We start from the raw sequence: 27,389 nt of genomic DNA, 5'->3' as shown, positions 1-27,389 counted from the left end.
GGGAAAGGGAGGGAAGAAGAGACGAGGTGAGGTTCAGAGAGTGGATGGGATGGGATGGCTGGTGCCCGCGATCTGGAATGTTTGGCCCGCTTTGGTGGTGCTTCCTTGTCGCGTCCCAGCCACACCTTTTTTTTCCCTACACGCCTTCTTCCGCCTCGTTTAGTTAGGCTTTAACCAACCAATTGCTTGGGTATCGACTAGATAGACTACTAATTCCATAGTCGGGCTATTATACTCTCCCACTCCAACGACTGGCTGAGACTGCCCCACGATATTTAGCTGTCGATCGGCATTCTTCCTTTCTTCATTGGTGGTTATTTTCCCCTTCCCCTCCGCCAGCTGGTGCATTTCATTATTCAACTACTCCGTTTTTGTATCCTCGTTTCCTTGCAATATCAAACAAAAACAATCATTGTTGTTTCCACAGCCACGCCTCCCCCACACCATAACCACCACCACCACCACCACCACCAACACCCATTCTATCTATTCCTCCTTCTCCTAAACAATGACGCACCGCAGCACCGCAGAGGAAATGGACAGGCTTCAGTTGTCTGATGATGACTCTGATGACCTTTGGGATTCCCCCTCCAAACGCGGAAATAAAATGCTACACCACAGAGCCGTGAAGGAAGAAAGCATGTCGCCAGAACCCACCATTACCCATGACGGAGGGGAAACTCTGTTTGACCGTCAGGAGGCGCGGGAAGCCGCGTTGCGCAGTGAATTGGAGAGCGTCCGCAAGATCAACCAAGTCATTGAGGGGCTGCTAGGAAGCCTGGATTGTGCCAAGGAGAACATGGGGGTAAGTTCAAGACCAATTTACCGGCATCGACCTTCTACAATTGCAATTGCTAACCACCGATGATCATCTGTAGACTGTCTCGCGCACCATTGACTCCGCTTCCACCTTGCTCCAAACCTGGACGCGAATCCTCTCCCAGACCGAACACAACCAGCGGTTAATCCTCAATCCTAATTGGCAAGGCGCCGTTCAAGATGTGGCCGACATGGAGAACGAAGAAATCCTACGGCAACAGGCAGCAGAGAGACGCGAACGGGAACTCCAGCAGCAAAGGGAAGCTGCTGCCCGGAAGGCTGAAGAAGACCAGCGCAAGAGAGCGCTGGCTGCGGGCACCCGCACTGCGCGTGGGACGACCACTCGTGGACGGGTGGTGCGTAGCGGTCTGGGAAGGACACCAAGCACCTCGTACTCAGGAACAAGCTCCAGCACTACCAGGACTACCACATCTTCAACATCCAAGCCATCGACAACCTCCACGACGCGTAGACCGGTCAGTGGGATCGCGCGGGGCACAGGAATTGCGCGGGGGCGCGGCAGGGTGTAGAGGAGGCGGGCATGAACAAACGACTTTCCATGTACAGTACTACGAGAGAGGAATGACAATGATGATATGATGATACCAATTGAAGATGACATGCAGTTACGTGATGAAGTGGTGGAGGTGAGAAGAAGAATGTAACCAGCCAGCCAGCAGCAGCAGCAGCAGCAGCAGCAGCAGCAGCAGCGGGGAAGTGATGGATGCCTGAGGCGACGAACTACCGGCGCCCGCGATAAAGCTACTTACTTGAAACTGATAAGCGCGTCTCCCGTCCATCCATCCCGTTTGTCTGTCCTTACTTTTCTCTCCTGGCTTTCGTTTTTCCATCTTCCGCTTTATCGCCTGCTCAAGATGAACTTTGCGCCCTACCAGGACGAGTCCCCCGAGGTGGAACGCGCCTTTTCGCCGTCGCTGGCCGACGCGAATCGCATCAAGTCCCCCAACCTTCGATCGCCTCGCGGATCTCCTCCCGTCCCCGGACTCGCTTCACCGGGGCTCCCCTCCCCCAGTCAGTTCGCCGGTGCGGGTCATATAAACACCAGTGGTCATGGAAACACAGGATTTGGCAATGATGTGGAGAGTGGTCGTTGGAATCTCGGGGCTTTCGATACCAGTCTCCCCATCCGCATGGATGTTGAAGCTATGCTGGCATATTTGCTTCTGCCTCCTGCTGGTGGTGTCTTCCTCCTGTTGGTAGAACACAAGAGCGACTATGTTCGGTACGATTCCTCCTCCTTTCCCATATCCCAGAGATATCCTTTTGCCAGATTTGCTGACATGTCTTCAGCTTCCACGCCTGGCAATCGAGCATGCTATTCACCGTCATGTTTGTAAGTCACGCTATCGACCGAGTCGACCGTTGACACCTCTAATCTCATTCAGATACTCCACCTAATTTTCTCTTGGTCAAGCTTCTTCTCATGGCTCTTGTTTATCTGCGATCTTGCAATGATCGGTTTTCTCAGCATGCGGGCTTATCGAGATGGTGTGTTTTCACGATTGCGCAACGATAACACAAGCTGACCACACCTTAGTTGATACACTCGAACATTTCGAAGTTCCAGTCTTTGGCCGACTTGCCAACTCCTTTGTTGACGATGAATGAACTCTCTATAATAACTGCATGATATTGCTCTTCACATGATTTGTGTCCCGAGGCTGCTCGCCTGATGCTTCTTAAGCCACCTTGCCTGGACAATCTTCCTAATCAAGGAATGGTGAGCCTTCCATTGTACAGTGTCAATTGAACATATTGCGAAACCTCTTATGTTTTTATAATCTGTTATTTGCTGGCCTGCTTTGCATGATGCTCTGCTATGTATTCCTGTCACTACCCATCATGCTGTCTTCACTTGAATTGTAATATCTCTCTATCACATCTTTCTAGCTGCTCCATACCGTGCTTCATCAAGTTCCGTCATTGCCTGCCTGGCTGTGAAGTCTTAACAAAATTTTCATCTTGTAGTGATGCTGAAAACTTGATTCACAGCGTTCCGTGGAATAAACGTCGACACAATGGCTCGGCGTGTGCCCCAATTCACCACACTTTGGCATATAGAAATTTCCTTTCTGCGCCTGGCAAACATGCCATAGCTTCCTACTCACTATCCTGCAGATCAACCAGCGAGACTTTCAAGCCAAGACTACCCAGACTCATTTGCATGGCTTCGAACTATCCGCCAGTATCGAATCGAAAAAGCAGGAAGCTCTTTTTTCAACCTCTTAACAATCGATGCCCTTTGATCCAGGGTCAATACAATCAGCCAACCGCAACTCTCCGTCCTACTACGCTTCTGTACGCACGAAGTTCTTTCGAGAGAGTTAAGAATGTGCCACATTCAGCGGGTCTGCAACAGTTGCGGACATATAAACGACCACGTCTACCTCGTCTGCAACATCGCCAAAGTCGCGGCTGACACGAATGGAAATGGAGAACCATTTCAGCCCGGTCTCAAAAGTCTTACGGCAAAAACAATATGGGACATGATCTCCCAAGTTGGGTTTCATGCGTCCACGCAACCGTATTGCAAAGACGCGAGAATACGTTGCCTTGCAACTCCAGGAGGTTTCAGATGTATGGTGGAGGGATGTGGCCGTGCAGACTAAACCGAAGACGCATCACGGGGTCAATGGGCTCTCTTGTCCTCCTACGATTATCATCCTTCACCATAGACCATCTCAAGATCGAAATCGACCGGCTACTGCTTGCCTTGGAGGCATATCTTCTCCCTCTTCGCGTCTCTCAAAACTTTACACGCTGGCATAGATTGCTAGCGCTCGTTCTCTCTCTCTCTCTCTCTCTCTCTCTCTCTCTCTCTCTCTCTCCCTCTCTATCTTTGTTTTGTATGATACATGTGCGCGGGCATCTCATTTTCATTTTGTATCAGTTGGTATTGGTTTCTGAGCATTTCCTAGACATCGTGCAGGTTCTATACCCTTTTGCTACTTTTCCCCCAATGGGCTGGCAAGCTGCCACCGGATGTGGCCTCCCTCCAATTGAGCGGTCATTTTATGGTCTTGGGTTTAAATTGACCTGCTCAGTTGGTCCTTCTTTGTGGACTCTTTTAGCCATGTCTACAATTCTTGGTCATGTATTTAGTGTTTTATGGTAACTTTTATCTGGAATCTCTTCCATGCATGCCCATCGAGATTACGCTAGAGTAAATTGTCTAGTCATAGAACGTAGTACGTATACGCAGAAAATACAGCGCCCATACGCCAAGTTATTATTCAAGTATCTCAACGCAGCTAAATCAAAAAGAAAAGAAAAGAAGAACTAGTCCGTATCTTCAACGAAAGACAATTCGAACAAAATCAAACACACAGGTATCGGAGATTCAACGCACAAGAAACACAATCGAGATCAACAAAGGAGGTCCAAAGAGGCGAAAACCAACTTCGACATGCTAGAGACTGGGGAGAGAGAAAACGCATAAAGAATGTGCCATGGAAGGGGAGGAATAGATACTACTAGACCCAAAGATTAGAAGATGTGGCAAAGAAAGAGACAAATGAGCACAATTTGGTATCATGATCATGAACACGTGATTAAGTAGGACATGGTTGGGTCATAGATGGGGTGATGGAATGAATGATTTGGTTGTTGGTTGTTGGTTCATGAGATAGGCATTGATCGTGTTTTGTCGTGTGTTTTTTTTTAAATAGTATTTTTCGTCTTTAGATGATTTGGAGGTAGTTGCTCGGGACTAATCCGGTTCGGCTGCGTGCGGTGGTGATTTCGGCTTCCCACCAGCCGTCGTCTTGGAGGCGGATTACTGATAAGACGTCGCCTTTGCTGAAGCCTAACTCTTCGGGAATGGCGGCGGTGTAGCTGTACATGGCTCGTGCTGCGGGCAAGGTTAGTTAGTTATTGCTGTTGGGTAGGAGAGGAGAAAGGGGTATTTACCGAAGTGAAGGATGGGTCGACCGTCGCGGCTGAATTGTCTGCTGGGATCGGCAACAGCGACTGTTCTGCTCCTGGACCGACTCCTCACGCTCGCAGCCTCATCGTAGTATGACATGGGTCTACCACTGCCGCGTCGAGAGCCGTACCCGTCACGACTGCCAGCATACATGTCGGGTTGTCCGGAAAGCTGAAGCTCCATGCCGCCGGCGCTGGATGGCCGGGTTTGTTGTCTGAATTGCGGCTGTGGCGAGACGGCACGGGGCATCGTGTTCTGAGGCTGTCTGTATTGAGGCTGCGGGGACACGCCGCGCGGTGCCATGGTGGGAGACTGCCGGTATTGTGGCTGAGGAGACACGGCACGCGAAGATCCTCTTCGGGCATACTCTGCAGTTGGAGATGCATCCACGGGACGCTGGGATGGGGATGGGACGGTTGGCGATTGGTTATACCGGCTTCTCATGCTGCTGCTCGAATGGTAAGTCGGACTAGGGCTAGCCGCTCTACTGTATTGCCCCATGCGAGTGTCAACTCGAGGGCTGACATGAGGGCTCGCACTTCGTCCTGGACCGGGTGAACGAGCCCGTGTGGCCTCTTGGGACTGTCCACCGTGTCGGCTTGTCAATGAAGGGGGCTTGCTCGAGCCGCGAAGCATACTCTGGGCCTGGCCAGTGTATCTCTGAGTTGTTTTCTGCATCTGCGCTGACGTGAATGCGGGTTGCGGAGCGTCGAGACGTTTCAGGGATGAATCGTTGTAAGCGGGGGGAGGTGTGCTCACAGCGCCCGGGTTAGCAGCTACTGGTGGCACTGGAGTTGCAATTCCGTGGTATCTGTCAGCAGATACACGAGTGGTTGATTGCTTCCCTGCTACTTTCAGATCCGCAAGAGCCCGGGCAATCGGATCGAGCTCCTCTTCGCCAGCCTTGGCTGTTTTCGATGGGGATCCCTTCTTATCCTTGTCAGGGGAGTCCACGTCGAAAACATTGTTTCCAACATTAAGCTGGAAATTTGCCCTTGGATCCACGGGCTCGGGGCTTCCAGAAACTCGGTCGGGGTCGGGAACCGAAATTGGCTGTTGGGGTTGAGGAGCTTTAACGGGACTGGTGGACTTTGACGGTGATTCCCAAGTGCCGCGAGAAGGTGGTTGAGATGGGCCAGACTGGCGGTCTTTATCATGGCGACTCTTGCGTCGGAAGGGACTGTTGCTGAAGAACGCACTCCTCTTCTTTTGTACCTGTTTGTCTGCCCCTAGACCTGGAAGGGCTACACCATTCGTAGGTTTCGTGGGAGATTGTCTGGCACTTGGTGGCTCCTGACTCGACATCGATGTAGGGTTTGACACTTCGCTCTGAGAATCCCGACTGGACGGTCGGTAGGCGCTATTGGATCCCGAGCTGCGCTCTGAAGGCGGACCTGTTCTGCAAAACATGGTCATACCATCGGTTGGATAAGCGTTGTGTGGCACCTTTGCAATTTCGCCATGCTGGTTGGGGTCATAGTTTGGTGGAAGCTGACCGCCACGCCGTAGATCCAAGGGAGCGGGCTGCTGCATCGGTTGTTGCATTTGTTGCGGCATTGGCTGTGGCATACTAGGTTGCTGCACGGGTGGCTGCATTGGCGGCTGCATAGGCTGCTGCACTGGCGGATGCACCGGCTGCTGGATTGGCTGTTGCGGCTGTTGCTGCATAGGTTGCTGCACATGTTTCTGTACGGGCTGCTGCATTGGTTGCTGTGGTGGTTTTTGCGGAGTGACTGTAGCTTCCCTGCTCGAAGGAGTGGACGGGCCGTTTATCTTGGCTGCAATTTCAGCATCGGGATCAATTTGGGGCTCATACGAAGAAGGCTGCGGTGATGAAGTGCGATATGCTGGGTTTATCGTCCGTTGAAACTGGGCTACCGAGTACCCTTCTTCTTCAGATACTTCCGAGCTGGTATCGTTGATGTCGCCCCGGCAGAAGTTGATAAACTTGGGAGGGTCAGGAATGTCCTGACCAGTTCCTTTCTCTTTGATGAAGTAGATTATGTCCTTTTCAACTTCGCAGTCTTCCAGGGAAAGTCGGATTTTCTCGCAGGACTATTGATCATTAGCGGAAGCCGGGAAGTTGGGTTGATAGAACGTACCGCATCGTCACTGACGCAGACGGTTGATGCAATATTCGCATACGTCCATAGACTGCTCTTTGTGAAGTCAAGTCTCTCTTCCTCGAGATCTTGGAATTTCTGGAACAAGTCATCAGTATACAGAAGTCAAGATTGAAGATAAGTTCCCAATCGCACGTACATCACAAGCTGCCTTCCACTCCTTGTTCCAGCGTGTAGTAGTTTCTTCGAGAATCTTAATAGCTGCTTCATACTCGCTACTGCTCGATGCCAGCTGTATTTGCGTCTTCTCCAATTTCGCTTTGTTCTTACGCTCTTCGTGGCCCATGACCATGTGCCCTTGAGCCAAATAACCCTTGATCCGCAGGCAATCTTGTTCATACCGATCTCTGGTCTGCTTTGTTCAGTACGGTCACGTACACTTTTCCATGGGCAGGGCACTCTACCTTATTGACAGTCTGAGTCTGTTGGATTTTAGTCTTCAGAAGACGCTCAATACCGTTCTGTATGATCTTTCTTCGCTCCTTGGAACCACCAGCGAAAGCAATCAATGGCTCCTCTAGCTCCCTCTTCATCTGGCCCGCAATTGCTGCGTGGGCCTTGGCAATAGCTTCAGTCTCACCGCGGACGGTATCGAAGGACGACCGGAGGGAGCCTATCTCTGTTGATCCTAGTGGCTTGCGACATAGTGCCAGAAGCTTTCGCGCGTACTCATCCTCAATAGCAGCCCGTACTAATCATCATGTTAGAACACAAACAAGCCTCTTACTGAGCCCAGGATCGGCCGACGTACTGTTGTAGAATGTCTTTAACTCATCACACGATACTTTCGACGTGTGCATTCTATCCAACATTGGCCCAACACCCGCGTCTTCCTTGCCCCAGAAGTTGTTGGCAACTGTAGAAGTCGAAGTGTTAGCTGAACATGGAACTGGCTAATCGAATTTCGAGGTACTATACAGGACATGGCCACTGTTGGCCCATCTGCAACTGTGCCCGGCATTTTGGCAGATTATAGTCCGGTAAAAGTGTAGAGCTTCGGCCAGCCTTTGCTCATCTGGTTATCGGTATCTAGGGATATGGACAATTTGAAAGGTAACGCAGAGCGAGCTGTAAAAATGTTGAACAACCCGAGAACCCCACGGCGACGGAAAACCAAACGACGATGGCAACCTGGATGCCCCTGGAGAAGCAAGATAAAGAACCAGAATTCAGAAAGAAAGAATGGAGAAAGCAGTACAGATGGAACTGGATCTGGTGGAGTTAGCCACAAGCTACGCTGTGGAATGGAGATGGCTGACGCTGTCATGTTTACACTGGCGTGTCTCTCGGGGCAACCGGCGGTAATATCACGGGGCAGCGTCAGGCAGCCCAATGACCACCTCATCTTCCTCGAGGGCCCATCAAGGGATATCCGCCGGTGGCTATCATTCTCTCCCACTGAACGGAACCTGACGAATGGTATGGATTCTTGTTCCTGTGACGCCCTTCCCACACTTTATTTGCGCCCTTCCTTGGCTTGTAGGGTTTTTTAAAAACCCTGAGGTCGGTCATTATCCATCCATGGATGTGGCTGGTTCCGAGGTCTCACTGATGGCGCGCGAAGAACGCAATTTACCCATACATTCATTCTCCTTTCAAATCCCAGGATATATCTAGTGCTGTGGATCGTATACGTGGTTCTTCGAAAAGTGTTGAGAGAAGCTCCATTGCAAGCAATCACTCGCCATTATCTACACTAGGTCTGCTCGAGCGGAAATGTCGGTGACCATGGTGAGGGTGTCGGGCATCAATCAACGAGTAACTCTGGGGACGACTGTCAATAGGGGATTTCCGGGTTCCCCCATTTTTGGACTTTTGAGAGAGCGTAGATAACTTTAGGTTCCTTGATAAAACTACCCACTAACTGTAGATAACCAGATTGCAACCTTCATCCCAGGAACACCCGATGACTCAGCGGTTATCTAAGCCACCGCATTCGTCCCGTCATGCTCACGTGCCCGGGACCCCCAGCCGCACTTGCCTAAACGTAGTGGTCATTATGCAGGAGAGACAAAGCTGGAGGTCGAGTCCGGTCGCTCGCCTACGCACTTTGCCCAAAACTATATTGCGCGTCCTTTCCACTGGTCGTTAATCTCAGCTTGAGAACCCCTAAATCGTGATTGCCGGTTTGAGAATTTCTATCTCTCTGCCGAATTTCACCACACCTTCCCCCTCCCCTCCTAAACTTTGGATTGATCGACCTTCTCTACCTACTCTCTTCAGTAAGTGGGAGGAGCAGGACGCAGCTCTCTGTCGCTGCCTAAGGCCACCTAGTGTGGGCTCCTCAGGCACCTCCCGACCCGCACGTCCACTCAACCTCGCTTTCTCTGCCCGTCATTCACACCCATCGGAACTTCCATCCTGTGCCACGAAGCAACATCCTCTTCATTGCCATCGGTCTCTGCTCTTCCGCTGCCAGAATCCGTCGCTCTGTTGCACATCTCACGATTGTTTCCATCAATTTTGGCTTCGACTCTGCTTTTATTCTGTTGCAAATAATAAAAATTTGTCGCTCGCCTTCAGATCAAATGATCGCGTCTCCTAGATGACCTTCCCTCCCCCTCCTCCTTCCTCCCAATCGTCGATTGCTTCTGGCACCGATAAATCCTCTTCGACCAGGCCGGCAAGGTCACAGCAATCTCCTTGGGGTCCGTCCGTGTCCCAGTCTAGTGTTCGGCGTGGGTTGACTCCACTTGCGACCAACAACCTCTCTTCACTCGCCTCAGCTTCTCGGGGGCCACCTCAGTCTAACAGTCCTGGTCCAGGTGGTTCAACCGCGTCTCCTTTGACTTCCTCCTTTTCCGCCGTTCTGAGCTCTGCCAGAGGTCATCCTGTTGCTCGGAACGTACCCTCGCCAGCCTCCACGCCCTCACCGTTCGCCTCCTTTCAATCTGGCTCGCAACAGCACCAACAACCTGGGCAGTCTCTCTCCTCACCTAAATTCAGAGCTCACACCCCGTCTTCAGGGTCACATCTGGCTTCCGCAGCGGGTTCTGTCGCGGGTGGAGGAGGCTCCGGGGGAGGCGGAGGTGGGACGGGATCTTCCAGAGGCGCCACCTTCTCTCCGTTGTTGTCCGGTACAACCGTGAACTCACCTACGGGCTTTCCCTCTGACAAGCCGGGATCGGCAGCTTCAGGCTCTGCTGCTCACGCGAGCCAGTCGTCGTTGACGAAGATATCCATCGCACAGGTTTTCCTGCTCCTAGATTCTATCACAGAGAAAGAGGGTAGAGAAAAGTGGGAGACCAAAGCTGCTCAAATTCATAAGGTAAGTACATCAGATCATAGCGTCGCAGATGTCGACCTCCCCCCTACTTGTTGTATCAATCCGATGCTGACTTGGTACCAGCTTGTTGAGTCGAACGGAATGGAGGTCTTTTCCAAATACTTTCGCCGCTTGCTTACGGGCAATGCCCCGCAGATTTTCCCCGGAGTCAACAAGTCCGTGGAAAATGCTGGCAATTATCCGCTGCTAGTTCAGGAGATGCAGAAAGTGTCTCAGGATATAGAACAGGCCCAGAAGATCGCAGAGACGGTAGATACATCCGAGGGAGACATCTTCCGCGATTTTGATCTCTCCACATTCTTGGATCATTTCAAACTCGATCCTCTTGTGAAGGTTTCTCTCGCGCTGGCTTTCAAAACCGCCAATAAGTCGGACTTGCGTGCTAAAGGTGAGTGGTTAAGTCCGAATATCAGACTGAGTTCTAAGTCAACTGACGAATGCTTTCCGACAGCTGATGCGATAATTTCCAACTCCATAACACCTTTCCTGCAAAGCCTGGCAACGCTGTCTGATGTCAGCAAGGATTACAAGAATTCTTTCATTGGCATGACAATCGAGCGGTTCATACTGTATCCGCCTAGAAATTTCACAGATGAAGTGAAAGGAAAATTGGTGTATGCGGCGAACTTGCGCTATCAGAAGCTGGGCGTGGACATGCCATTTGAGGTTGCATCTGCTCTTCAGATGTTTAATTTCATTAACCCCAGGTATACCCTTGTCCGCCAACTTCACTCAAGAGGACCGAAAGCAACCTCAAATGCCGACGCCGTCACTGAGACGATAAACTCAACCGGGTCCGAGTGCTGGGGCGAAGAGCATATTGCCAGTGCGCTGCTTTTCCTTGTGCTCTCTCAGCATTGGCGCGAGTTCTCTCTGGAAACTTTCCTCGGGGCTGTTCAGGCACACTATGGCGAGAAGCGAATCAATTGGTCTCTTATCTTCCGCAGCTTCGACCGTGAGGGCTTGAGGCTTGATACTCGACAATTCGCAAAGCTGTATGCGGTCCTGTTGGCTGCAGCTACGGATGACCCAACCCTGGATATTCAGAAGCTTTGGGGTGGTGATTGGGAGCATCGTGATACACAGATGTCCTTCCTGACTGCTTTCATTGCTTCCAGGACAGATGTATCCCAAATCCCGAACCTACGTGCCACCTTTCCCTCCGACTTCTTTGCCGATGGTCCCGAGCTCGTTCGTTTGCAAGGCGAACGTGCTGCAAAGTCACCACTCCGGTCCTTGGACGCTATGAGAGCCATATTCGATCTGGCATTGTTCTCCCAAGCATCTTGGGCCGCCGCGGAGAGTCAACTGATGATCAAGGCGGTTGTTCAGTATGATCTACCCGTTTTCTTGTGCTCAGCCCTCTCTCTCCCTCAGCCTTGGACTAGTGTGCAGCAGAGCTTTGTCCTTCGAACTTTGATAGTTTTCATACTCAAACAAGAGGAAGGATATCATTTGGCACTGCACGGGGCTTGGCATCAAGATCGGCAGTGGGTAGCAGAGCAACTCTTCACAACTTTCACGCAGGACCCGACATCTACTGCTGCCATCTATGAACATGCTGTCGAGTTTGGTTGGCTCGACTATCTTCTGGGATATACGAATGGTCTCGCTATGGATCTTGCTTGCTACGCTCACCGTAAAGGGCCCTTCGACCTGGAACAATGGGTTCGTAATGCAGCACAGAAAGGCCCTATGGATATGGGAAGCCTACTATCCAAGTTCCTGAGGATCAAGGCAGAAGACGAGCTTCACGTCCAACGGAAGGAACAGTCGGCTCCCCAGATGGTTAGTCTTGCGGTCAAAACGGTGTTCACGTTGCTGTCAGTTCTCGAAGAATATGTCGGTGACCGTGAAAATCTTACTCCGGTCCAACGGATATGCATTCAGACTTATCCGCGACTCATCAACTACGGAGAAGGTTTCGACGACATCATTGACGCCAACGGGGAGAACGGAAATTCGTTGCCCGAGGCAGTTGATAAGCAGATGCAAGAGCTTTTCGGCAAGATGTATCACGAGGAGCTCTCACTCAGGGAAATCCTTGAACTGATGAGAAGATATAAATCCTCCCGTGAACCAGCCGAGCAGGACCTATTCGCTTGTATGGTGCATGGCCTTATTGACGAATACCATTGCTACCATGAATATCCCCTGGAGGCACTTACCAAAACAGCTGTGATGTTTGGTGGCATCATCAACTTCCGGCTAGTGGACGGCATTACCTTGAAGGTCGGTTTGGGCATGATTCTGGAGGCAGTGCGTGACCATGAAATGCATGATCCTATGTACAAGTTCGGTGTCGAGGCGATTGAGCAGTTGATCAACCGTCTTCCTGAATGGGCTGGCTTCTGCCACCTGCTCCTACAAATCCCAACCCTGCAGGGTACTACGATCTACCAGAAAGCCGAGGAAGTTCTGCGTGAGCAAGGGAGTCAAGTTAGGGATGAGCCTGGAAGAGCGGACAGTATTCCGGGTGCTGCCGTGAATGGGAACGTTGACGAGAACGCGACCGCGGATGGATCGACTCGTAAATTTGTTTCCGTTCATGTTGATCCGCTTCTCAGACCTGAGGTCTATCGTGATCCTGATGAAGATGTCCAAGACAAGATTCTCTTCGTATTGAACAATGTGTCTGAACAAAACATTGATGAGAAGCTGCGTGATCTCACGGATGTTCTTCGTGACCAACACCATCAATGGTTCGCATCTTACCTCGTGGAGGAGCGTGCGAAATTGCAGCCGAATTTCCAGCAGCTCTACCTTGACCTGCTGGACCGTATCAATGACAAGTTGTTATGGGCGGAAGTTCTAAGGGAAACCTATGTCAGTGTATCCAAGCTTCTGAACTCCGAAGCTACAATCAACTCATCCACCGATCGCGGTCATCTCAAGAATCTCGGTGCATGGCTTGGGTCTTTGACTATAGCCAAGGACAAGCCCATCAAACATAAAAATGTCTACTTCAAGGGACTTCTCTTGGAGGGATTTGATAGCCAGCGCCTGACTATCGTGATTCCTTTCACATGCAAGGTACTCGTCCAAGCCACGAAGTCCACGGTGTTCAACCCTCCCAATCCTTGGCTGATGGACATCCTTGCATTGCTCATGGAACTGTATCATTTCGCTGAACTCAAGTTGAACTTGAAGTTCGAAATTGAAGTCCTGTGCAAGGACCTCGACCTCGATCACAAAACCATTGAGCCATCTGTCATCATCCGTGACCGCTCTGCCCATATCGAAGATGCGCTGTCTACGGCCAATATTCCAGATGGCCTGGAGGCGTTCGAGGACATGACTCTCACAAGCATCAATCAAGGAATCCGCCACGAGCGATTGTCACCCGCTGCCATCATGTCGACTCTCCCGAGCTTGGACAAGATCCTTGTACTCCCGTCGTCTGCAAGCAGCATGGTCGACCCGAATGTCCTTCGGCAGATAGTGCACAGCGCGGTCGAGCGTGCCATTGCAGAAATAATCACTCCCGTTGTGGAACGCTCAGTTACCATTGCATCTATCTCCACCGTCCAACTGGTGTCGAAGGACTTCGCAATGGAGCCTGATGAGGAAAGAGTGCGCCATGCGGCTGGCATAATGGTTAGGCAACTGGCTGGTAGCCTGGCTCTTGTGACCTGTAAGGAACCGCTCAAGGTGAGCATGACCAACTACATTCGCATGATCCAGCAAGAGTATTCCGATCAGCCAATGCCTGAGGGATTGATTCTCATGTGTGTCAACGATAACCTCGATGCTGCTTGCGGTATCGTTGAGAAGGCCGCAGAGGAGAAGTCTCTTCCTGAGATCGAGAAGGTCATCGAACCCCAGTTGGAAGCTCGTCGGCGTCACAGGGCGGCCCGGCCCAATGAGCCTTTCATTGATCCATCAATGAATCGCTGGGGCCTTTTCATCCCCGAGCCTTACCGACAGGCTGCAGGAGGGTTGAACAAAGAGCAACTGGCAATCTATGAGGAATTTGCCCGTCAAGCCCGTGGCCCGGCAGCAGCCCACGTTCAGAATGTTTCCACCGATTCTGGTCGACAGCTTCCAGATGTTCTTCAGGAACCCTATTCGCCTATTCCCAATCTCTCTACTCCTGCAGAACAGCCAGCTGTACCCCATAGGACACCACAAGCCCAGCAAGATGCTCGGTTACAGCAGACTGGTCTTGTGGGCGCACAGTCTCAGCTCAATGGCTTCCTTGAGGCACAAAGCCCGCGTGAGAAGGTCGAGAGCATAGTTTCCGAATTACAGCAGGCGGCTCGGAACGCTCCTGAAGAGCGCATTCGGGACCTTGGCAGGGAGAGTGCTGTCCTCCAGGAGTACAACCAAGCACTCCGCACTATCCTTGCCTCTCCAAACGGTGAAGAACTCGCTCGCCTCACTGGCCTCAGAATCTGTACGACTCTGTATTCGCAGACACCCGGGACATTAGAGATCGAAGTCCTCGCACACTTGCTCGCGAAACTGTGCGATATGTCCACTCTTGTCGCCCGCTACACCTGGGCCCTACTTTCTGAGGTTGACGACGAGCACATGTTCAACGTGCCAGTTACGGTTGCACTCATCGACGTCGGACTACTGGATATTCGTCGAGTTGACATGATCCTGACACGTCTTATTCTTCAAAAGAACACTGCTGCCCTGGATGTCCTCTCCAACCTCATGGACCGTGTTCTCTTCAGCGAGGAACCCTCTGCTCTAAGATCTGACTTCTCGGGCAGTCTTGAAGCCATGAGCCAATGGCTTGCGGAAGAGTCGGACGTTACTGTGGCCAACGACATCATTCGCAAGCTGCGTGAATCCGGCCTTCCCGAAGTCGTCAACCCCCTACTCAGTGACAAGGCCAGGTCCAAGCGTGACCAGATGGAGTATATCTTCAGCGAGTGGATCGGTATCTACAAGGCTCCCGGTGCCATTGATCGCACCTACTATTCGTTCCTTAAGGATCTGCATCAGCGACAGGTCATGGACAACCAAGAAGACTCGGCACTCTTCTTCCGCCTTAGCATCGACATCTCGGTTGCAATGTTCGATCACGAGTCGCAGAACCCTAGTGGAAGTCTCGATGAGGCTTTCCTCTACATCGATGCTCTTGGCAAGCTGGTTGTCTTACTTGTCAAGTTCCAAGGCGAGTCTACAGGAGCTGCCAAGACAAGCAAGGCAGCCTTCTTCAATTCTACCCTCTCACTGCTCGTGCTTGTCCTGAACCACCACCATGTCATGAGAGGCGAGGCCTTCAATCAGCGTGTCTTCTTTAGGCTATTCTCCAGCATTCTCTGTGAATATTCCATGAACGGGCTTCAGCAAAGCGATCAGCATCAGGACATGATGTTCGCCTTTGCTAACAAGTTCCTGTCTCTTCAGCCCAAGTACTGCCCAGGATTCGTTTACGGGTGGCTATCGTTGGTCTCTCACAGATTCTTTATGTCCGGTATGCTGAACATGCCGGAGCGGGCGGGCTGGGGACCGTACTGCGAAATCATGCAGGCGCTGCTCTCTTACATTGGCGAGCAGCTCAAGCCGGCCAGCATCTCATACGTTGCTAAGGACTTGTACAAGGGTGTCCTTCGCATCTTGCTGATCTTGCATCACGACTTCCCTGAGTTCGTGGCAGAGAATCACTTCCAGTTCTGTAACGTCATCCCTGCTCATTGCGCTCAGCTTCGGAACCTGGTCCTGAGTGCTTATCCGTCGTCCTTCCACAAACTCCCAGACCCGTTCAGGGAGGGGTTGAAGGTTGAGCGTCTGGAAGAAATGCGGGAAGCCCCCAGAATCGCCGGTGATACTGCTGGTCCGCTGGAACAGGCCAACATCAAGAGTGCTGTCGACAGTGCACTCCAGAGCACCAATGCATCTGACTCGGTCATTCAGCAGATCACCGATGCTGTGTACAATCCTCCTACGAAGGAAACCGGCCCCTACTATACGCCGATTAACGTCAACGTGGTCCTTTTGAATGCGCTTGTACTTTACATCGGTCAGAGCGCCGTGTCTGCGAATGCGACCAAGGGCAACATCCGCGCGGCCTTTGACAATTCCCCTCACTCGGCGCTTCTCGAGAAGCTAGCAAAGGCCTTCCGGCCTGAGGCGCGGTACTATCTCCTGAGCGGCATGGCCAACCAGCTCCGCTACCCCAATAGCCATACCTACTTCTTTAGCTTCGCCATTCTCCGCCTGTTCGGCACCGACTACTCGGAGCAGGACGATTCTGACATTCGTCAGCAAATCATCCGGGTGCTTCTCGAGAGGCTTATTGTCCACCGCCCTCACCCATGGGGTCTCATCATTACCCTGCAGGAGCTGCTTCAGAACCGGAGCTACACCTTCTTCCGTCTTCCGTTTATTCAGGCTGCGCCTGAGGTAAGCTGACCTTTGTTTGAACGGTTTATTAGTTCATTTCACTAACGTGACATTTCCCACTAGATCGGCCGTCTGTTCGATGCTCTCCTGCAGCACATCCAGCAACAGAGCCCGCGGGCCATGGCTTGAGTGATCGCCAACCTATACTCTCTCCTCTATCTTCTTCCACTATATTAATACGAAGTATTTGATCATGTTTCCATGCCTTGCATTCAGCCGCGATGACCGACTCTGATGGTGTTCTATCGATGCCGCTCATGACAATGCAGCGCAAAAATACGGGTCTTTACCGGGGTGTATGATCTGAAGGGTTTCTACGTTTGCTTTGCTTTCCGTTGGCATGCTGTATTGTTCTATGTTTCTATTCTCATTGTTTCGGTTGGGTTTCTGGGCGGGGTATGCATATTAGGACGTGTTAGCATGGTCCATCGCTACATGGTGCTTATATTCTGTTCCTTTTTGCTCGTGTCTCTTACGCTTCATGTTGGTGTTTTTTCTTATCCATTCCATCTACCACATCGGTAGTCTGTAACGATAAGTTTATCCTGAAAAAGATGAGTCCATGAGTGTCGGTGCATACGAAATCGTAGAAAACCAGATCTCAGTAGAGAGATGGTCTAGTTGGTGAGAGAGCATATAGTTTGTGGAGCAATTCAGTCCCCTTCTTAGATTGGCGATCGGCGTCGGGGAGATTCTCCGCGCCGTGCTGCTCGGTGACGTCGACGCGATCCCCGTACCTCGTCGGAACAAAACAATTGTTGGAGCGGTTCTCCTGCTACCGCGCCTCCCAATTCCCTAATTTTACAGATCGATTTAGACAGCATGGATCCTGACGATGGAGCAGACCCTCATAGGGGCGTCGTGTCAGACGTGATGGTACCAATTCCTCTTTCTTCTCCCATCCATCATGGCAGACCAGGAACTAACGACTGACGCAAACACGCAGCACACAGTGACAGTATATCTCCGACCACTTGTATCGAAACGAGCCCAAAAGATATATTTAGGGGCCTTCCTCTTCTTCTGTACGGCTATAGCCATGATCGTCACATCGACGGTCGCGTATGGGGTCTTTTACTACAGGTTCATCCCGCAGGCGGGCCTTGAACGGATTGTACACTTGCAGTTTGGGTGAGTTAGGATCTATACTACGAGCAGACATTGAAGAATCAGGACTGTCGTTTGACTTGTGTTGATGGCCGATGACTGACTCTTTCTGTTACCGAATACTAGCGAAGGACCTCCCTGGGGAATCGCAAGCCTGGGATCAGACCTGGTCTCATCCCTGCCGTACGATGTCCAAGTGGAACTCGAATTACCACGAACACCCTCCAATCTTGCCGCGGGAAATTTCATGCTAGATTTGGCCCTCCTTTCCCGTCCGTTTACGTCGGCTCCGCAGGAAACGAACACTTCGATTACGACTCTGTCCCACTCGCGCCGCCCTGCTATTCTTACCTATGCTTCGCCGTTGGTGGACACCGCTAGTAAGATCTCGTTCATGCCGTTTTACGTGCTGGGATGGCATCACGAAGCGGAGAAGCTGCAAGTGCCGATGATGGAACGAGTGCAGTTCGCTCGCGGTTCGCGCAACATACCGGAAAGCTTGCGCTTGGAGCTGCACAGCTCGGAGATAATGCAAGTATACAAAGCGAAGGTCATGTTCCGGGCGCGGTTTACGGGCTTGCGGTATGTCTTTGGTACCCCTTGTGTTCTGGGGTTTTTTATGATGCTGATAGGAAGGTTAGCTGGGTAATGTATAACTGGAGACTCACTTCATTCGTTGTCTTCGGTTTCCTGTTCTGGAGCATCAGCATGGCTTCTGCAGGGCTCGCATGGCTGGTTTTAGCATCGCTTCTTAGCAGTCGGGATGAGACATCCGGTCCTGTTGTTAAGGAGGAGGATCGCAGCGCTACACCCCTCATCAAGAAAGAAGAGGAGGAAATTGACGAGCCGCTTTCCGATGTACCGATTGCGGAATCCTCCAAGGCAGCGGGGAAAAGGAGGGCGATAGAGCCTGAGGATGCCGTGAAGGAAGAGGACGAGGAAGATGATGGGGGAAGTGCAGATGAAATTGCCCTAAACAAAATTCTGTTTGAGGGGGACGAAGAAGATGGCCGAGGCGAAGAGCCTCTGGAGGCTTCTGGCTCTGGCACAGCCAGGGAAAGTGCTTACGCCCGAGGAGTGCAAAGACGGCGAAGCCATATAGTTCAAGAGTAACAGAGATAGGCATTGTAGCTATTCCTTTCGAGATACCCAATACGATACAGTTGTGTACTGGTTTGAATGTTGATGGGTACTGGACTGCAGATGGAGCGATGAATATAGTTAAGGCAGAGTAGTTATCGATAACGGGTGGAGAAGGAAGAGAAAGGCGGGGAAATATCGCTGCCGCCCAACTCTGCCTTTGCCTGCCCCTCCACCATCTCTTCCTTCTCTCCTCAACCCCTGTCTCTCGCTCCAGACTCCTCACGCCCATACAATGCATATCTTAGTAAGTGGCCTATCTTATTCTCGCAGACCTCTTCTGGAGCAAGACCAGATTTCTTTCCCCCAATCCCCCTCTGAACTCAAGCTGATCGCCATCCTCCGCCTATAGGTTGTCAACGACGACGGCCCGCCGTCCAACCAGTCCTCGCCGTACATTCATTCGTTCGTCCAATCGTTGCAGTCTGCCGGGCACATTGTATCTGTAGTTCTCCCCCATCAGCAGCGATCATGGATCGGTAAAGCCCACTTGATCGGGGCCGCCGTGAAGCCAACCTACTTCCGTCCCGGTACTCTACACAAAGACGATGGGACCACACACGAATTTCCTCATGGTATGAACGAGGGCGATGATGACAACTACGATGGAGATGAATGGATTCTTGTGGACTCCACACCGGCCAGCTGTGTTCAGATTGGCCTGTACCACTACTTCCAAGACCGTGGGCCGATTGACCTCGTGGTGTCCGGTCCGAACTACGGCCGGAATTCGACTGCTCTCTTCGCCCTGTCCAGTGGAACCATTGGCGGTGCTATGGAGGCAGCAGTCTGCGGTAAGCCCGCGATCGCACTGTCGTACGCCTTTAGCTCCAGAGATCATGATCCCATTGTCATCGCGGAAGCATCGCGACATGCCGTTCGGTTAATCGAGTACCTCCACAAGAATTGGGCCGACGGTGTGGATCTATATACTGTCAATGTCCCCCTGGAGCCTGGTGTGAGCCAGAACAAGGTGCTGTACACTAACATGCTTGATAACCGCTGGTCATCGGGCAGTTGTTTCCGCGCGGTTGATGCCTCGGCTTCGGCCTCGGCCAATACGCCTGAGAAGCAGGAGCACGACGTCCGACACCAGACTGTGCCCGCGGGAGAGAAAGCGCCATCAGCCGTGGATGGAACGAGCCCATTGAAGAGATCTCGCATCCAACACAAACACTTCGAGTGGGCGCCAAACTTCTCGGATGTGTACAGAAGTGTGGAGGAGGGTGCTCCTGGGAACGACGGCTGGGCTGTCAAGGAGGGCATGACCAGGTTTGTACAGACCCTATCAATTTGCTGGCCAACCCTGCTAATGCATCACAGTGTTACGCCACTTCGAGCCAATTTCATGCATACACCTGGAATCCAAGGAGAGATTACGCTGTGAGTGGAATGATGCTGAGTCGCGGCGTGGTTGCATATAACATAGAATTTGCGCGTCTGTCAGATATACAAGCTAGTTTATGCATCTCGCGCTCTGCTATTCGCCCCTTTGACTGATATTTTGCTACCACTTTATCTTGGTTTGTCTGTTATGGCTGGTATTCTGATAGGTTCCATCTCATGTAGACCGGATAATAACACTGAGCCTATCTTCTATTCTCTCGTCGACAGCGACGACTCCTATGTCCAGAGTCTGATGGAGCGGGCGCTCCAGCGTCGTCTTGGAAATGGTCAATGTCGCGCCATTTCGTCTCTCGCTGACCTTCCCTCTCGCACTACACCCATCTTCCAATACCGGGAATACGAACGGCTAGACTTCGAGCATGTCATGATGCACACCTCCACCTCTCTCGCCAACGCCTACATCATCCGCAAAGCCCTCATCCGCAAACACTACCTGTCCAACACCGTCATCAACTGGGTGACGAAACACCCAGACAGCGTCCTAGCCAAGCACTTCAAGCCCGGCTTCGACTTCGAGCTCGACTACGCCGAATTCCTCGACGACGCCCTCCTCGAGGCCTACGAGCTGCGCGACAGCCTCGCCAAGAACGAAACCCTCCCCGACGAAGAAAAAGAATGGTGGATTCTCAAACCCGGCATGAGCGACCGCGGCCAAGGCATCCGCCTCTTCAACAGCGAAGACGGGCTGCGCGAGATCTTCGAAGAATGGGAAGTGCCCGACTCCGACGATGAAAGCGGCTCCGAGCGTCCAGAGCCCGAAGAAGAAGAAGAAGAAGACGACAACCACGGCGTCGTAACCTCCCAACTCCGCCACTTCATCGCCCAACCCTACATCGACCCCCCACTCCTCATCCCCTCCTCCCACAACCGCAAATTCCACATCCGCACCTACGTCCTCGCCGTCGGCTCCCTCAAAATCTACGTCTTCAAGGAAATGCTCGCCCTCTTCGCCGCAAAACCCTACTGTCCTCCCTTCGAAGACGAAGACGAAGTCACCGACCTCGCCCGCCACCTCACCAACACCTGTTTCCAGGAAAACGGCCGCGCTAACCCGGACAGCGTCCGCCGCTTCTGGAACTTAGAGGACTACGTCCCCGGTCTCAGCGATACATGGAAACAGAATGTCTTTGATCAGATTTGCGCCGTGAGTGGCGAGATCTTCGAGGCTGCGGCGAGGGGCATGATGGTGCATTTCCAGACTCTGCCGAATGCGTTTGAGCTCTTCGGTGTGGACTTTTTGGTCGATAAGAAGGGCAATGCTTGGTTGTTGGAGTTGAATGCTTATCCGGATTTCGCCCAGACTGGCGATGATTTGAAGGAGTTGGTCGTGGGTAGGTTGTTTGAGGAGACGGTCGATGTGGCGGTTAAGCCGTTCTTTGGGTTGCAGGAGGATGGGGATGTGAGTAAGGGGACGGAGATGTTGAAGTTGGTTAGGGATGTGGATCTGGGAAGGAAGGCTTGATGTATTTGCCTTCTTCTTTGTCCTTTGCTGATTGATTCTGGTTTTGTTGCTTTGTGGCGTTTCTTATGGCTATCTGTTTACATATATAAAAGGGGTGCTGGATTACTGGGTTATGGTTGGTAGATAGAGGTAGAGGACTAGAAAAGTTTTTGGATTTCTCTAATAACATCATACTTAGTACATAAGACCGGATTCTCCATCCTACCAACAAACATCATATCCCTCTGGAATAGTAGTTCAATCAAAAGGCCACCACCGCCGATACTCCTCCCTCTCCTCCTCACCCTCCGCCAACTCCTCCACAATCCGATCCCTAACCTCCCCCAGCGCAGCCCTACACTCCTCATACCTCTCATTCTCAATAACCCCCTTATCGGGCCACAAATCGCCCAATTGCTCCTTCACCCCATCTACAAGCTCCGTCCCCGCCACCGCCCCATCACAAGCCACTTTAATACGCTCAATCTCCGCATCTGTGAACTCAATCGGGAATGGGGCGTCACCGGTACCTGGTAAACCCCCCCAATGCTCCCTCAGATCAACAAGCAGCGACATGAATTGCGCCTCGCCATACTCGAACATCCGATGAGCGAGGAATAACAGCCCGTACGCGGGCGTCTTTCTGAACTCGATAGCTCGATATAGAGCGGGGTTCTTGGCGCGCGTGAGCTTGCGCCATCCGATGAATATGTTCTGGGTGGTGTATTCGCGCACTGCTGCGGCTCTTTCCTGGGGAGTGAGACCGGAGAGATTTGGTCGAGGTAGTAGGTCGAGCGTCTCGGGCTCGAGGCCATCCTCCCAGTCGAGGAAGGCCGGATCGGGATTGTGGGTGAAGACGGGGGAGATGTGGGTTGATTGCCAATCGATTATGGAGGTGATGGATGCGGGGTTCTGCGGGTCGATGAAGATGTTATCGTTGTGGAGGTCGTTGTGCCAGAGGTGGGGGGTGGTGAGGGCTTTGTCTTTTGGGATGAGGGATGAGAGGATTTGGTGGTAGTGGGATAAGGCTGTGAGTTTGGTTTGGGGGCTTGGTTGGTAGAGCTTTGGGCCGCGGAATAGGGCTAGTTGTTTGGGTGGGTGTAGGGATTGGATTGCTTTTGTTTCTCGTGTCCTGACTGCTTGCTGATATTGCAGTATATCGGACCCTACGAACGTGTTAGCGACTGCTCGCGGATGGTAGAGGTTCTGATATAGTGTGTACATGGTCCTCTATCTATATCCAAGAGAGAGCGGCTCGCATCGCACCAATCACGACCTGTGGTAGGGCCGATGGCGAATTGTGAATCCTTGACGGCTTTGCCGTCCTTGATGTAGTGGGTGTCTTCTGGTTGGATGTCTTTCGCGTAGTATAAGCTACCGTAATGCGAGAATGACACGCTCAGCCATTTCTTCTGTAGACGTATCATGGCAAGAAGCACTTGGAGCTTCTGGGGTAATTTTAGTGTTGCCCAGACATGAGAAAGAGGAACGCCGGCGGCTTTCTCCATGATGATGAACTCAGCCCCGACTGGGTGTGAGTGTGCATGCGTGTTCCATGTATAGGCGCGAGGTTCTGGTGTTTCAAGAACGTTTCTGGCCTCCCAGGATCAAGCTGTGTTAGCTGGATCCAGTATATGTGATGAATGACGTGGTAGAATATACTTACGAAGTCCATGGTAGCAACCTCGCTAGCTGTCGTTAGATGCGGAATACCAGCATTCGGATTAGGAACCTTGGCTACGACTTCGCGGCCATTGTCCATCGACATGAGAAAGGCCTTGTTGAACATGCCGTCGGGGTACTTCTGTATGGAGGTGCAGTGAGTGGCTCCGACTCATTCTGCTGCAATACGGGCGAGGCTGTTCATGTCGAATCTGATCTCGCGCATGCGGAGGTTTCTAGCTTCATCGACGAGAAAGCGGCCTCGTGTGAATTTGAAGAATCCATCGTGGATGTTCCAGTCAGGTGAGGGTTGGGATGCGTTGAGATGTGCTTGGGTGGCTTGTTTACCGGTCTGATATGAGGTTCTGCTGGCAGGAGTGGCATTGTAGTAGAGCGTTGATGCTCTTGAGGTTGAGCGGTATGGTTGCCTTAGGGCTTTTTGGGTGGTGTATTGGTTATGACTGTGGCGACAAAAAGGCACGGATGGGAATCGGTTCATTGTTCATGGAATGTGATGGTTTGGAAGATGTCCCTGCCCGGAAACAAAGATACGTCTAGTTGAACATGTGATCATCAGATTATCCAGAATCAAGGACGCAATAGTGGCAAGACCAATGATAAAATGGCTGCAACAATGCAAATTAAGGATGCAACAGCTGCAGTGAGGATGAAAAGTAGGCCAGAGGTTGACAGGGATAAGGGGCTATATTCCATTGACGTCCCGTCTACAGCCAATGCACAATCATAACACTAGTAGTATATAGACCAACAGGAGAATTATCCGAACCTCTGCTTAGCCAACGTCTTCAACCACCCAATCGTCTCCTCCTCCTTCTGTCTATATTGTTGCAACCTCTCCTCACGCTCCGCCGCCCGTGCCCGGAGCAATTCCTCCCTGCGAATCTCCCGCTCATTCTTCTTCCGCTGCTCCCTCTCCTTCGCCTTCTTCAACGAATCCAGATCATTCTCTCCAGACCCCATCAACTCCTCCTCCGGCGCTGCCTCTGGAGATCCCCCACGCTTCGCCTCCGCAAAGGCGCGATTACTCGCCGCGGCCTCCTGTCGCTTCTCCATGCGCCGTTCATGAGTCCCCGGTTCCGCGCGCGGTGCTACCTCCTCCTGCAAGTATTTGACCTCGGACTTGTGTGAGCGCAGTTCACTGCGATATTGGGCGCGCGAGTCCTGACGTGCCGCAATTGCGTCTTCGGCTGCTAGTTCTGCTCGTTGTTAGCTTTCATGCCCGTATCAAGTAGACCTTTCAACCACCGTCTGGTAGACAAAAGAGGCTCAGTAAATTTGGAATGAGACATACCCTTCCGTAACTCCAAATCCTGCATCGTAGGTATCGTAGGTCCCGAGGACGGACCTCCACCACGCCCAGATGTAGGGGGAAGCACCGGACCGTACTCATCGTCGTCTTCATCTTCCTCCCCTTCAACATCCCTATCCCGAGTATCATCCCCACGCTCATCCGGTTGCGATTCGCCCCGATAACCAGTATTCGTACTCGTCTGCGCCTGCATTTGCGCAATATTCGTCCTCGCCTTTTCCAACGTAGCAGGGTCATACCACCCCTCTGCTAACTCTCCGCGGTTCCTATAGTAAAACCATGTCAACTAAATCCCGTCCTCATGTATATCTACCCATCCAAAGAGCCAAATCTGTAATCTGCTTACCACTTCCTCATAAAACTCTTCCACCTCCCTTTCACCTCATCCTCCGGCAAATCATCCATGATTATCCCCTTTTGAATGTCCAGGTACATATCGAACATGGGGGCATAGTGCTCCAGGTCATATTTGGTGAGTTCGCGCGAGTTGAAGGGAAGGACTATGGGGGCTGCTGGTGCCGGTTCTGGTTGATCTTTTGGGCGGGAGGTATGGCGATCACGGCGGTGGCGATCGCGGTCGCGATCATGGTCGCGGTGGCGGTCGTGTCGGTGATGGTGATGGCGGTGGTGGTGGTGATGTCTGCTGCTGCGGTGTCTGTCGGATCTGGAGGTAGGATCGCGATTGGGAGAGCGCGAGCGCGTGCGTGAGCGGGTGTGGGAGTGGGTGCGATCTCGGTGGGAGCGTGAGTGGGAGTAGGAGTCGCGGGTGGACATGGTTCTTTCTGGGTGGGAGTTGTCCATAATTGAGGATTGTTTTAAAGTGTAAAATGTTGGTGAGACTTGTGAATGTGAACGGGACTGACGTCGAAATGCCAAGCTTTTGGGTGCGGCGGATGGGCGTCAATCATGGAATGTCTATCAACTATAAGAGCGGGTCTGCCCTATGGCTTTATTCTGTTTCGTGGTCTAGAGCGATTGAACGATCATGCTGTTTCTAGAATCCTTTCCTTGTATATGATCGGAAGACTCAAGGGTAGTAGTCGTAACGACATGGTACTTTCACGTGCTACATATTGTACATCCTCCGCACCACCCAGCAACGCCTAGACATCTCATGCGTAAAGTTCGTTCGATAACCTCCATCTAATTACAAAATTGGAACAATGCAGTTCGCTGGAAAGTGAAATCTTCAGAGTATCTGGTATGTGTTCAGCTGGCCGGGGCGCTCGACTCAGGAGCCGCGCTAGCCGTGTTGTCCGGAGTGCTGGTGGAAGGGGTCGAGGGAGATGCGGTCTTGGAGCGGTTGGCAGCAGCCATCTGCCAGGCAGGGATGGAAGCAGAACGGCCCAGGTGCGACAGAGGGCTGTTGCTCGCCGAGGTAGTGCTAGGGCTCGCGCTTGGCTGTGCTGATTGAGAGGGCTGCTCGGTTGATGCTGGCGCGGCGGGCGTACCATTGACCGGGGCCGCAGCGGCGGGAGTTGACTCCTCCGCAGGTCGAGAAGCAGTAGGAATGCTCATACCGCTGAACCGTCCAGGAGCAGGAGAGGTGGCGCTGTTGCCGCTGCCACCAAGTCTATTGCCCAGCAAGACCTTCAGGCTCTTCAATTCAGCACCAAGCTCCTTCAACCGTGTCTCATTGCCTTCCCGGGCGCCTTCCAGCGCCTTGGGGATCGCATCCTTCAGTGACTTGACCTCGTCGCTGATACGACGTGTCTCATCGTCCCTCCGTCGGGAGGCGTTCTTCATGTCAGAAACGAGGCTCTCAACCTCCCGCAGGGCGGTGTCCAGCCGTTCTGTGCGCGTCTCCTCCGCAGACTTCAGTGCGGCAGTATCTGTGGATAGTTGTTCGATCAGGGCAAATGCGCGATTGAATTGCTCATCAATGTGTTCCTTGTCTTGTTCGAGCTGGGGTGGAGTGGGGGGTGCGATTAAAGGTGAGATGTAGCGCTTAACCAATGTCAGCATGTTTCAATTGATCGAGCAACGTGAGTAATGAGACACCGACCTTGGTGATCGTGTAGAGTCCGTAACCTACTCCTCCCATCACCGTAGCCATAATGAACCAGTCACGCCAGTCCCGTTTCGGGGGCCTTGCGACGCAAGATTAGTTGAATACAGTATAAAATGGGCAAGAATCGAGACTCACTCTGGCGGAGCCTGCCATTGACCATAAGGAGGATATCCATAACCTGCAGCAGGTGGAGGAGGAGGTCGGTAGACAGCTTGTTGGGGAGGCGATTGATAGCCAGATGATGCGGTTACTGCGGCAGCTGCTGTAGACGGATCTTCACCTGCTCGGGCGAGCGCAACATCGATCTCTTCTTTAGTCAGGTTCTTTGACTGGAGGAATGCGACTCGCTTCTCAATTGGCGAGGCGGCGACAGATGGGTCTTGGAGGACTGCAGAGACATTAGACGAGCACATGAATCAACATGAAAATGGGAATGTTGAGCACATACAGGTGACCTAGCGATCGAGCGTGAGGGTCAGCTCCGATTCCGGCAACAAGATATTAATCATAGATAAAGGCGGCACTTACAGCAGAGGAGATAAGCTCCTCGCGAACCATGATGGGCAACTTTCCCAGGAGCAGTAGCTCTAACTGGGTGGTATAAGGATTATTCTTAGCGAGGAGGAGTGTTGGGGGAAGGATCCGAGAGAAAGGGACGATGAGGAGAAGGGGAGAAGAGAGACACAGGATGAGGAGGCGATGGAGCGGCCCTTCCCAAATCAGATGGACCTCGGAAGTAGCGCTGGTAATTTACGTG

The 27,389-nt window shown here is 52.1% G+C and overlaps 9 protein-coding genes across 9 annotated transcripts; 5 read left to right on the top strand and 4 right to left on the bottom strand.

Moving 5' to 3' along the window:
• Positions 1-163: 163 nt before the first annotated feature.
• Positions 164-1,291, top strand: BO88DRAFT_490844 (DASH complex subunit DUO1; the record flags this gene model as incomplete). The annotated part of the gene is made up of 3 exons (XM_025712815.1): positions 164-805; positions 879-1,175; positions 1,232-1,291. The coding sequence occupies exons 1-3, from the start codon at positions 509-511 to the stop codon at positions 1,289-1,291; spliced, it is 654 nt and encodes a 217-aa protein (XP_025558989.1). The 5' UTR covers positions 164-508.
• Positions 1,292-1,634: 343 nt separating this feature from the next.
• Positions 1,635-2,894, top strand: BO88DRAFT_407824 (DUF4870 domain-containing protein; the record flags this gene model as incomplete). Its single annotated transcript, XM_025707543.1, has 4 exons — positions 1,635-2,062; positions 2,131-2,173; positions 2,226-2,328; positions 2,378-2,894. Coding segments are annotated over exons 1-4 (581 nt in total), but the record flags the coding sequence as incomplete, so codon positions are not given.
• A 1,427-nt stretch (positions 2,895-4,321) lies between these two features.
• BO88DRAFT_144917 (formin-binding protein HOF1) lies at positions 4,322-7,959 on the bottom strand. The gene is made up of 7 exons (XM_025701482.1): positions 7,807-7,959; positions 7,640-7,744; positions 7,293-7,579; positions 7,028-7,240; positions 6,868-6,966; positions 4,750-6,820; positions 4,322-4,690 (listed from the first exon to the last, which is right to left on the bottom strand). The coding sequence occupies exons 1-7, from the start codon at positions 7,847-7,849 to the stop codon at positions 4,521-4,523; spliced, it is 2,988 nt and encodes a 995-aa protein (XP_025558987.1). The 5' UTR covers positions 7,850-7,959; the 3' UTR covers positions 4,322-4,520.
• Positions 7,960-8,948: 989 nt separating this feature from the next.
• On the top strand, positions 8,949-17,101 carry BO88DRAFT_407821 (CCR4-NOT core subunit CDC39). Its single transcript, XM_025707542.1, has 4 exons — positions 8,949-10,156; positions 10,238-10,562; positions 10,626-16,534; positions 16,598-17,101. The coding sequence occupies exons 1-4, from the start codon at positions 9,434-9,436 to the stop codon at positions 16,661-16,663; spliced, it is 7,023 nt and encodes a 2,340-aa protein (XP_025558986.1). The 5' UTR covers positions 8,949-9,433; the 3' UTR covers positions 16,664-17,101.
• A 182-nt stretch (positions 17,102-17,283) lies between these two features.
• Positions 17,284-18,833, top strand: BO88DRAFT_446421 (seipin). Its single transcript, XM_025710283.1, has 4 exons — positions 17,284-17,410; positions 17,481-17,665; positions 17,768-18,223; positions 18,274-18,833. Exons 1-4 carry the CDS (start codon positions 17,357-17,359, stop codon positions 18,752-18,754), a joined length of 1,176 nt encoding a protein of 391 aa, XP_025558985.1. The 5' UTR covers positions 17,284-17,356; the 3' UTR covers positions 18,755-18,833.
• A 133-nt stretch (positions 18,834-18,966) lies between these two features.
• On the top strand, positions 18,967-21,650 carry BO88DRAFT_446420 (putative acid phosphatase; the record flags this gene model as incomplete). Its single annotated transcript, XM_025710282.1, has 4 exons — positions 18,967-19,028; positions 19,134-20,053; positions 20,105-20,164; positions 20,351-21,650. Exons 1-4 carry the CDS (start codon positions 19,017-19,019, stop codon positions 21,648-21,650), a joined length of 2,292 nt encoding a protein of 763 aa, XP_025558984.1. The 5' UTR covers positions 18,967-19,016.
• A 194-nt stretch (positions 21,651-21,844) lies between these two features.
• BO88DRAFT_490839 (phosphotransferase enzyme family protein) lies at positions 21,845-23,524 on the bottom strand. Its single transcript, XM_025712814.1, has 3 exons — positions 23,296-23,524; positions 22,852-23,227; positions 21,845-22,795 (listed from the first exon to the last, which is right to left on the bottom strand). Exons 1-3 carry the CDS (start codon positions 23,416-23,418, stop codon positions 21,888-21,890), a joined length of 1,407 nt encoding a protein of 468 aa, XP_025558983.1. The 5' UTR covers positions 23,419-23,524; the 3' UTR covers positions 21,845-21,887.
• A 544-nt stretch (positions 23,525-24,068) lies between these two features.
• On the bottom strand, positions 24,069-25,395 carry BO88DRAFT_418708 (uncharacterized protein; the record flags this gene model as incomplete). The annotated part of the gene is made up of 3 exons (XM_025708359.1): positions 24,069-24,508; positions 24,604-24,887; positions 24,968-25,395. The coding sequence occupies 3 exons, from the start codon at positions 25,393-25,395 to the stop codon at positions 24,069-24,071; spliced, it is 1,152 nt and encodes a 383-aa protein (XP_025558982.1).
• A 247-nt stretch (positions 25,396-25,642) lies between these two features.
• Positions 25,643-27,328, bottom strand: pex14 (putative peroxisomal membrane anchor protein (Pex14)). The gene is made up of 5 exons (XM_025709658.1): positions 27,161-27,328; positions 27,081-27,087; positions 26,768-27,020; positions 26,627-26,711; positions 25,643-26,568 (listed from the first exon to the last, which is right to left on the bottom strand). The coding sequence occupies exons 1-5, from the start codon at positions 27,188-27,190 to the stop codon at positions 25,831-25,833; spliced, it is 1,113 nt and encodes a 370-aa protein (XP_025558981.1). The 5' UTR covers positions 27,191-27,328; the 3' UTR covers positions 25,643-25,830.
• Between the last annotated feature and the right edge of the window lie 61 nt (positions 27,329-27,389).

Source organism: Aspergillus vadensis (assembly GCF_003184925.1).
Source record: "Aspergillus vadensis CBS 113365 unplaced genomic scaffold BO88scaffold_26, whole genome shotgun sequence".
NCBI classification, from domain to species: Eukaryota; Fungi; Ascomycota; class Eurotiomycetes; order Eurotiales; family Aspergillaceae; genus Aspergillus; species Aspergillus vadensis.
Note: the sequence above shows the minus strand (reverse complement) of the source record. Positions and strands in the feature narration are given on the sequence as shown.

Bases quoted from the DNA above. Each gene is read 5' to 3' on its own strand.
- BO88DRAFT_446421 (XM_025710283.1), top strand. From the start codon at position 17,357: ATGGATCCTGACGATGGAGCAGACCCTCATAGGGGCGTCGTGTCAGAC. The intron at 17,666-17,767 runs GTGAGTTAGGAT...ACCGAATACTAG, and splicing joins ATTGTACACTTGCAGTTTGG to CGAAGGACCTCCCTGGGGAA. The intron at 18,224-18,273 runs GTATGTCTTTGG...TGATGCTGATAG, and splicing joins GCGCGGTTTACGGGCTTGCG to GAAGGTTAGCTGGGTAATGT.
- pex14 (XM_025709658.1), bottom strand. From the start codon at position 27,190: ATGGTTCGCGAGGAGCTTATCTCCTCTGCT. The intron at 26,712-26,767 runs GTGAGTCTCGAT...TTGCGTCGCAAG, and splicing joins CAATGGCAGGCTCCGCCAGA to GCCCCCGAAACGGGACTGGC. The intron at 26,569-26,626 runs GTCGGTGTCTCA...ACATTGGTTAAG, and splicing joins GACTCTACACGATCACCAAG to CGCTACATCTCACCTTTAAT.
- BO88DRAFT_490839 (XM_025712814.1), bottom strand. From the start codon at position 23,418: ATGTTCAACAAGGCCTTTCTCATGTCGATGGACAATGGCCGCGAAGTC. The intron at 23,228-23,295 runs GTAAGTATATTC...TGATCCTGGGAG, and splicing joins AGGTTGCTACCATGGACTTC to GCCAGAAACGTTCTTGAAAC. The intron at 22,796-22,851 runs GTACACACTATA...ACACGTTCGTAG, and splicing joins GGATATAGATAGAGGACCAT to GGTCCGATATACTGCAATAT.
- BO88DRAFT_407821 (XM_025707542.1), top strand. From the start codon at position 9,434: ATGACCTTCCCTCCCCCTCCTCCTTCCTCCCAATCGTCGATTGCTTCT. The intron at 10,157-10,237 runs GTAAGTACATCA...ACTTGGTACCAG, and splicing joins AAGCTGCTCAAATTCATAAG to CTTGTTGAGTCGAACGGAAT. The intron at 10,563-10,625 runs GTGAGTGGTTAA...GCTTTCCGACAG, and splicing joins GTCGGACTTGCGTGCTAAAG to CTGATGCGATAATTTCCAAC.
- BO88DRAFT_144917 (XM_025701482.1), bottom strand. From the start codon at position 7,849: ATGCCGGGCACAGTTGCAGATGGGCCAACAGTGGCCATGTCCT. The intron at 7,241-7,292 runs GTAGAGTGCCCT...TGAACAAAGCAG, and splicing joins AGACTCAGACTGTCAATAAG to ACCAGAGATCGGTATGAACA. The intron at 4,691-4,749 runs GTAAATACCCCT...CCTTGCCCGCAG, and splicing joins TCGACCCATCCTTCACTTCG to CACGAGCCATGTACAGCTAC.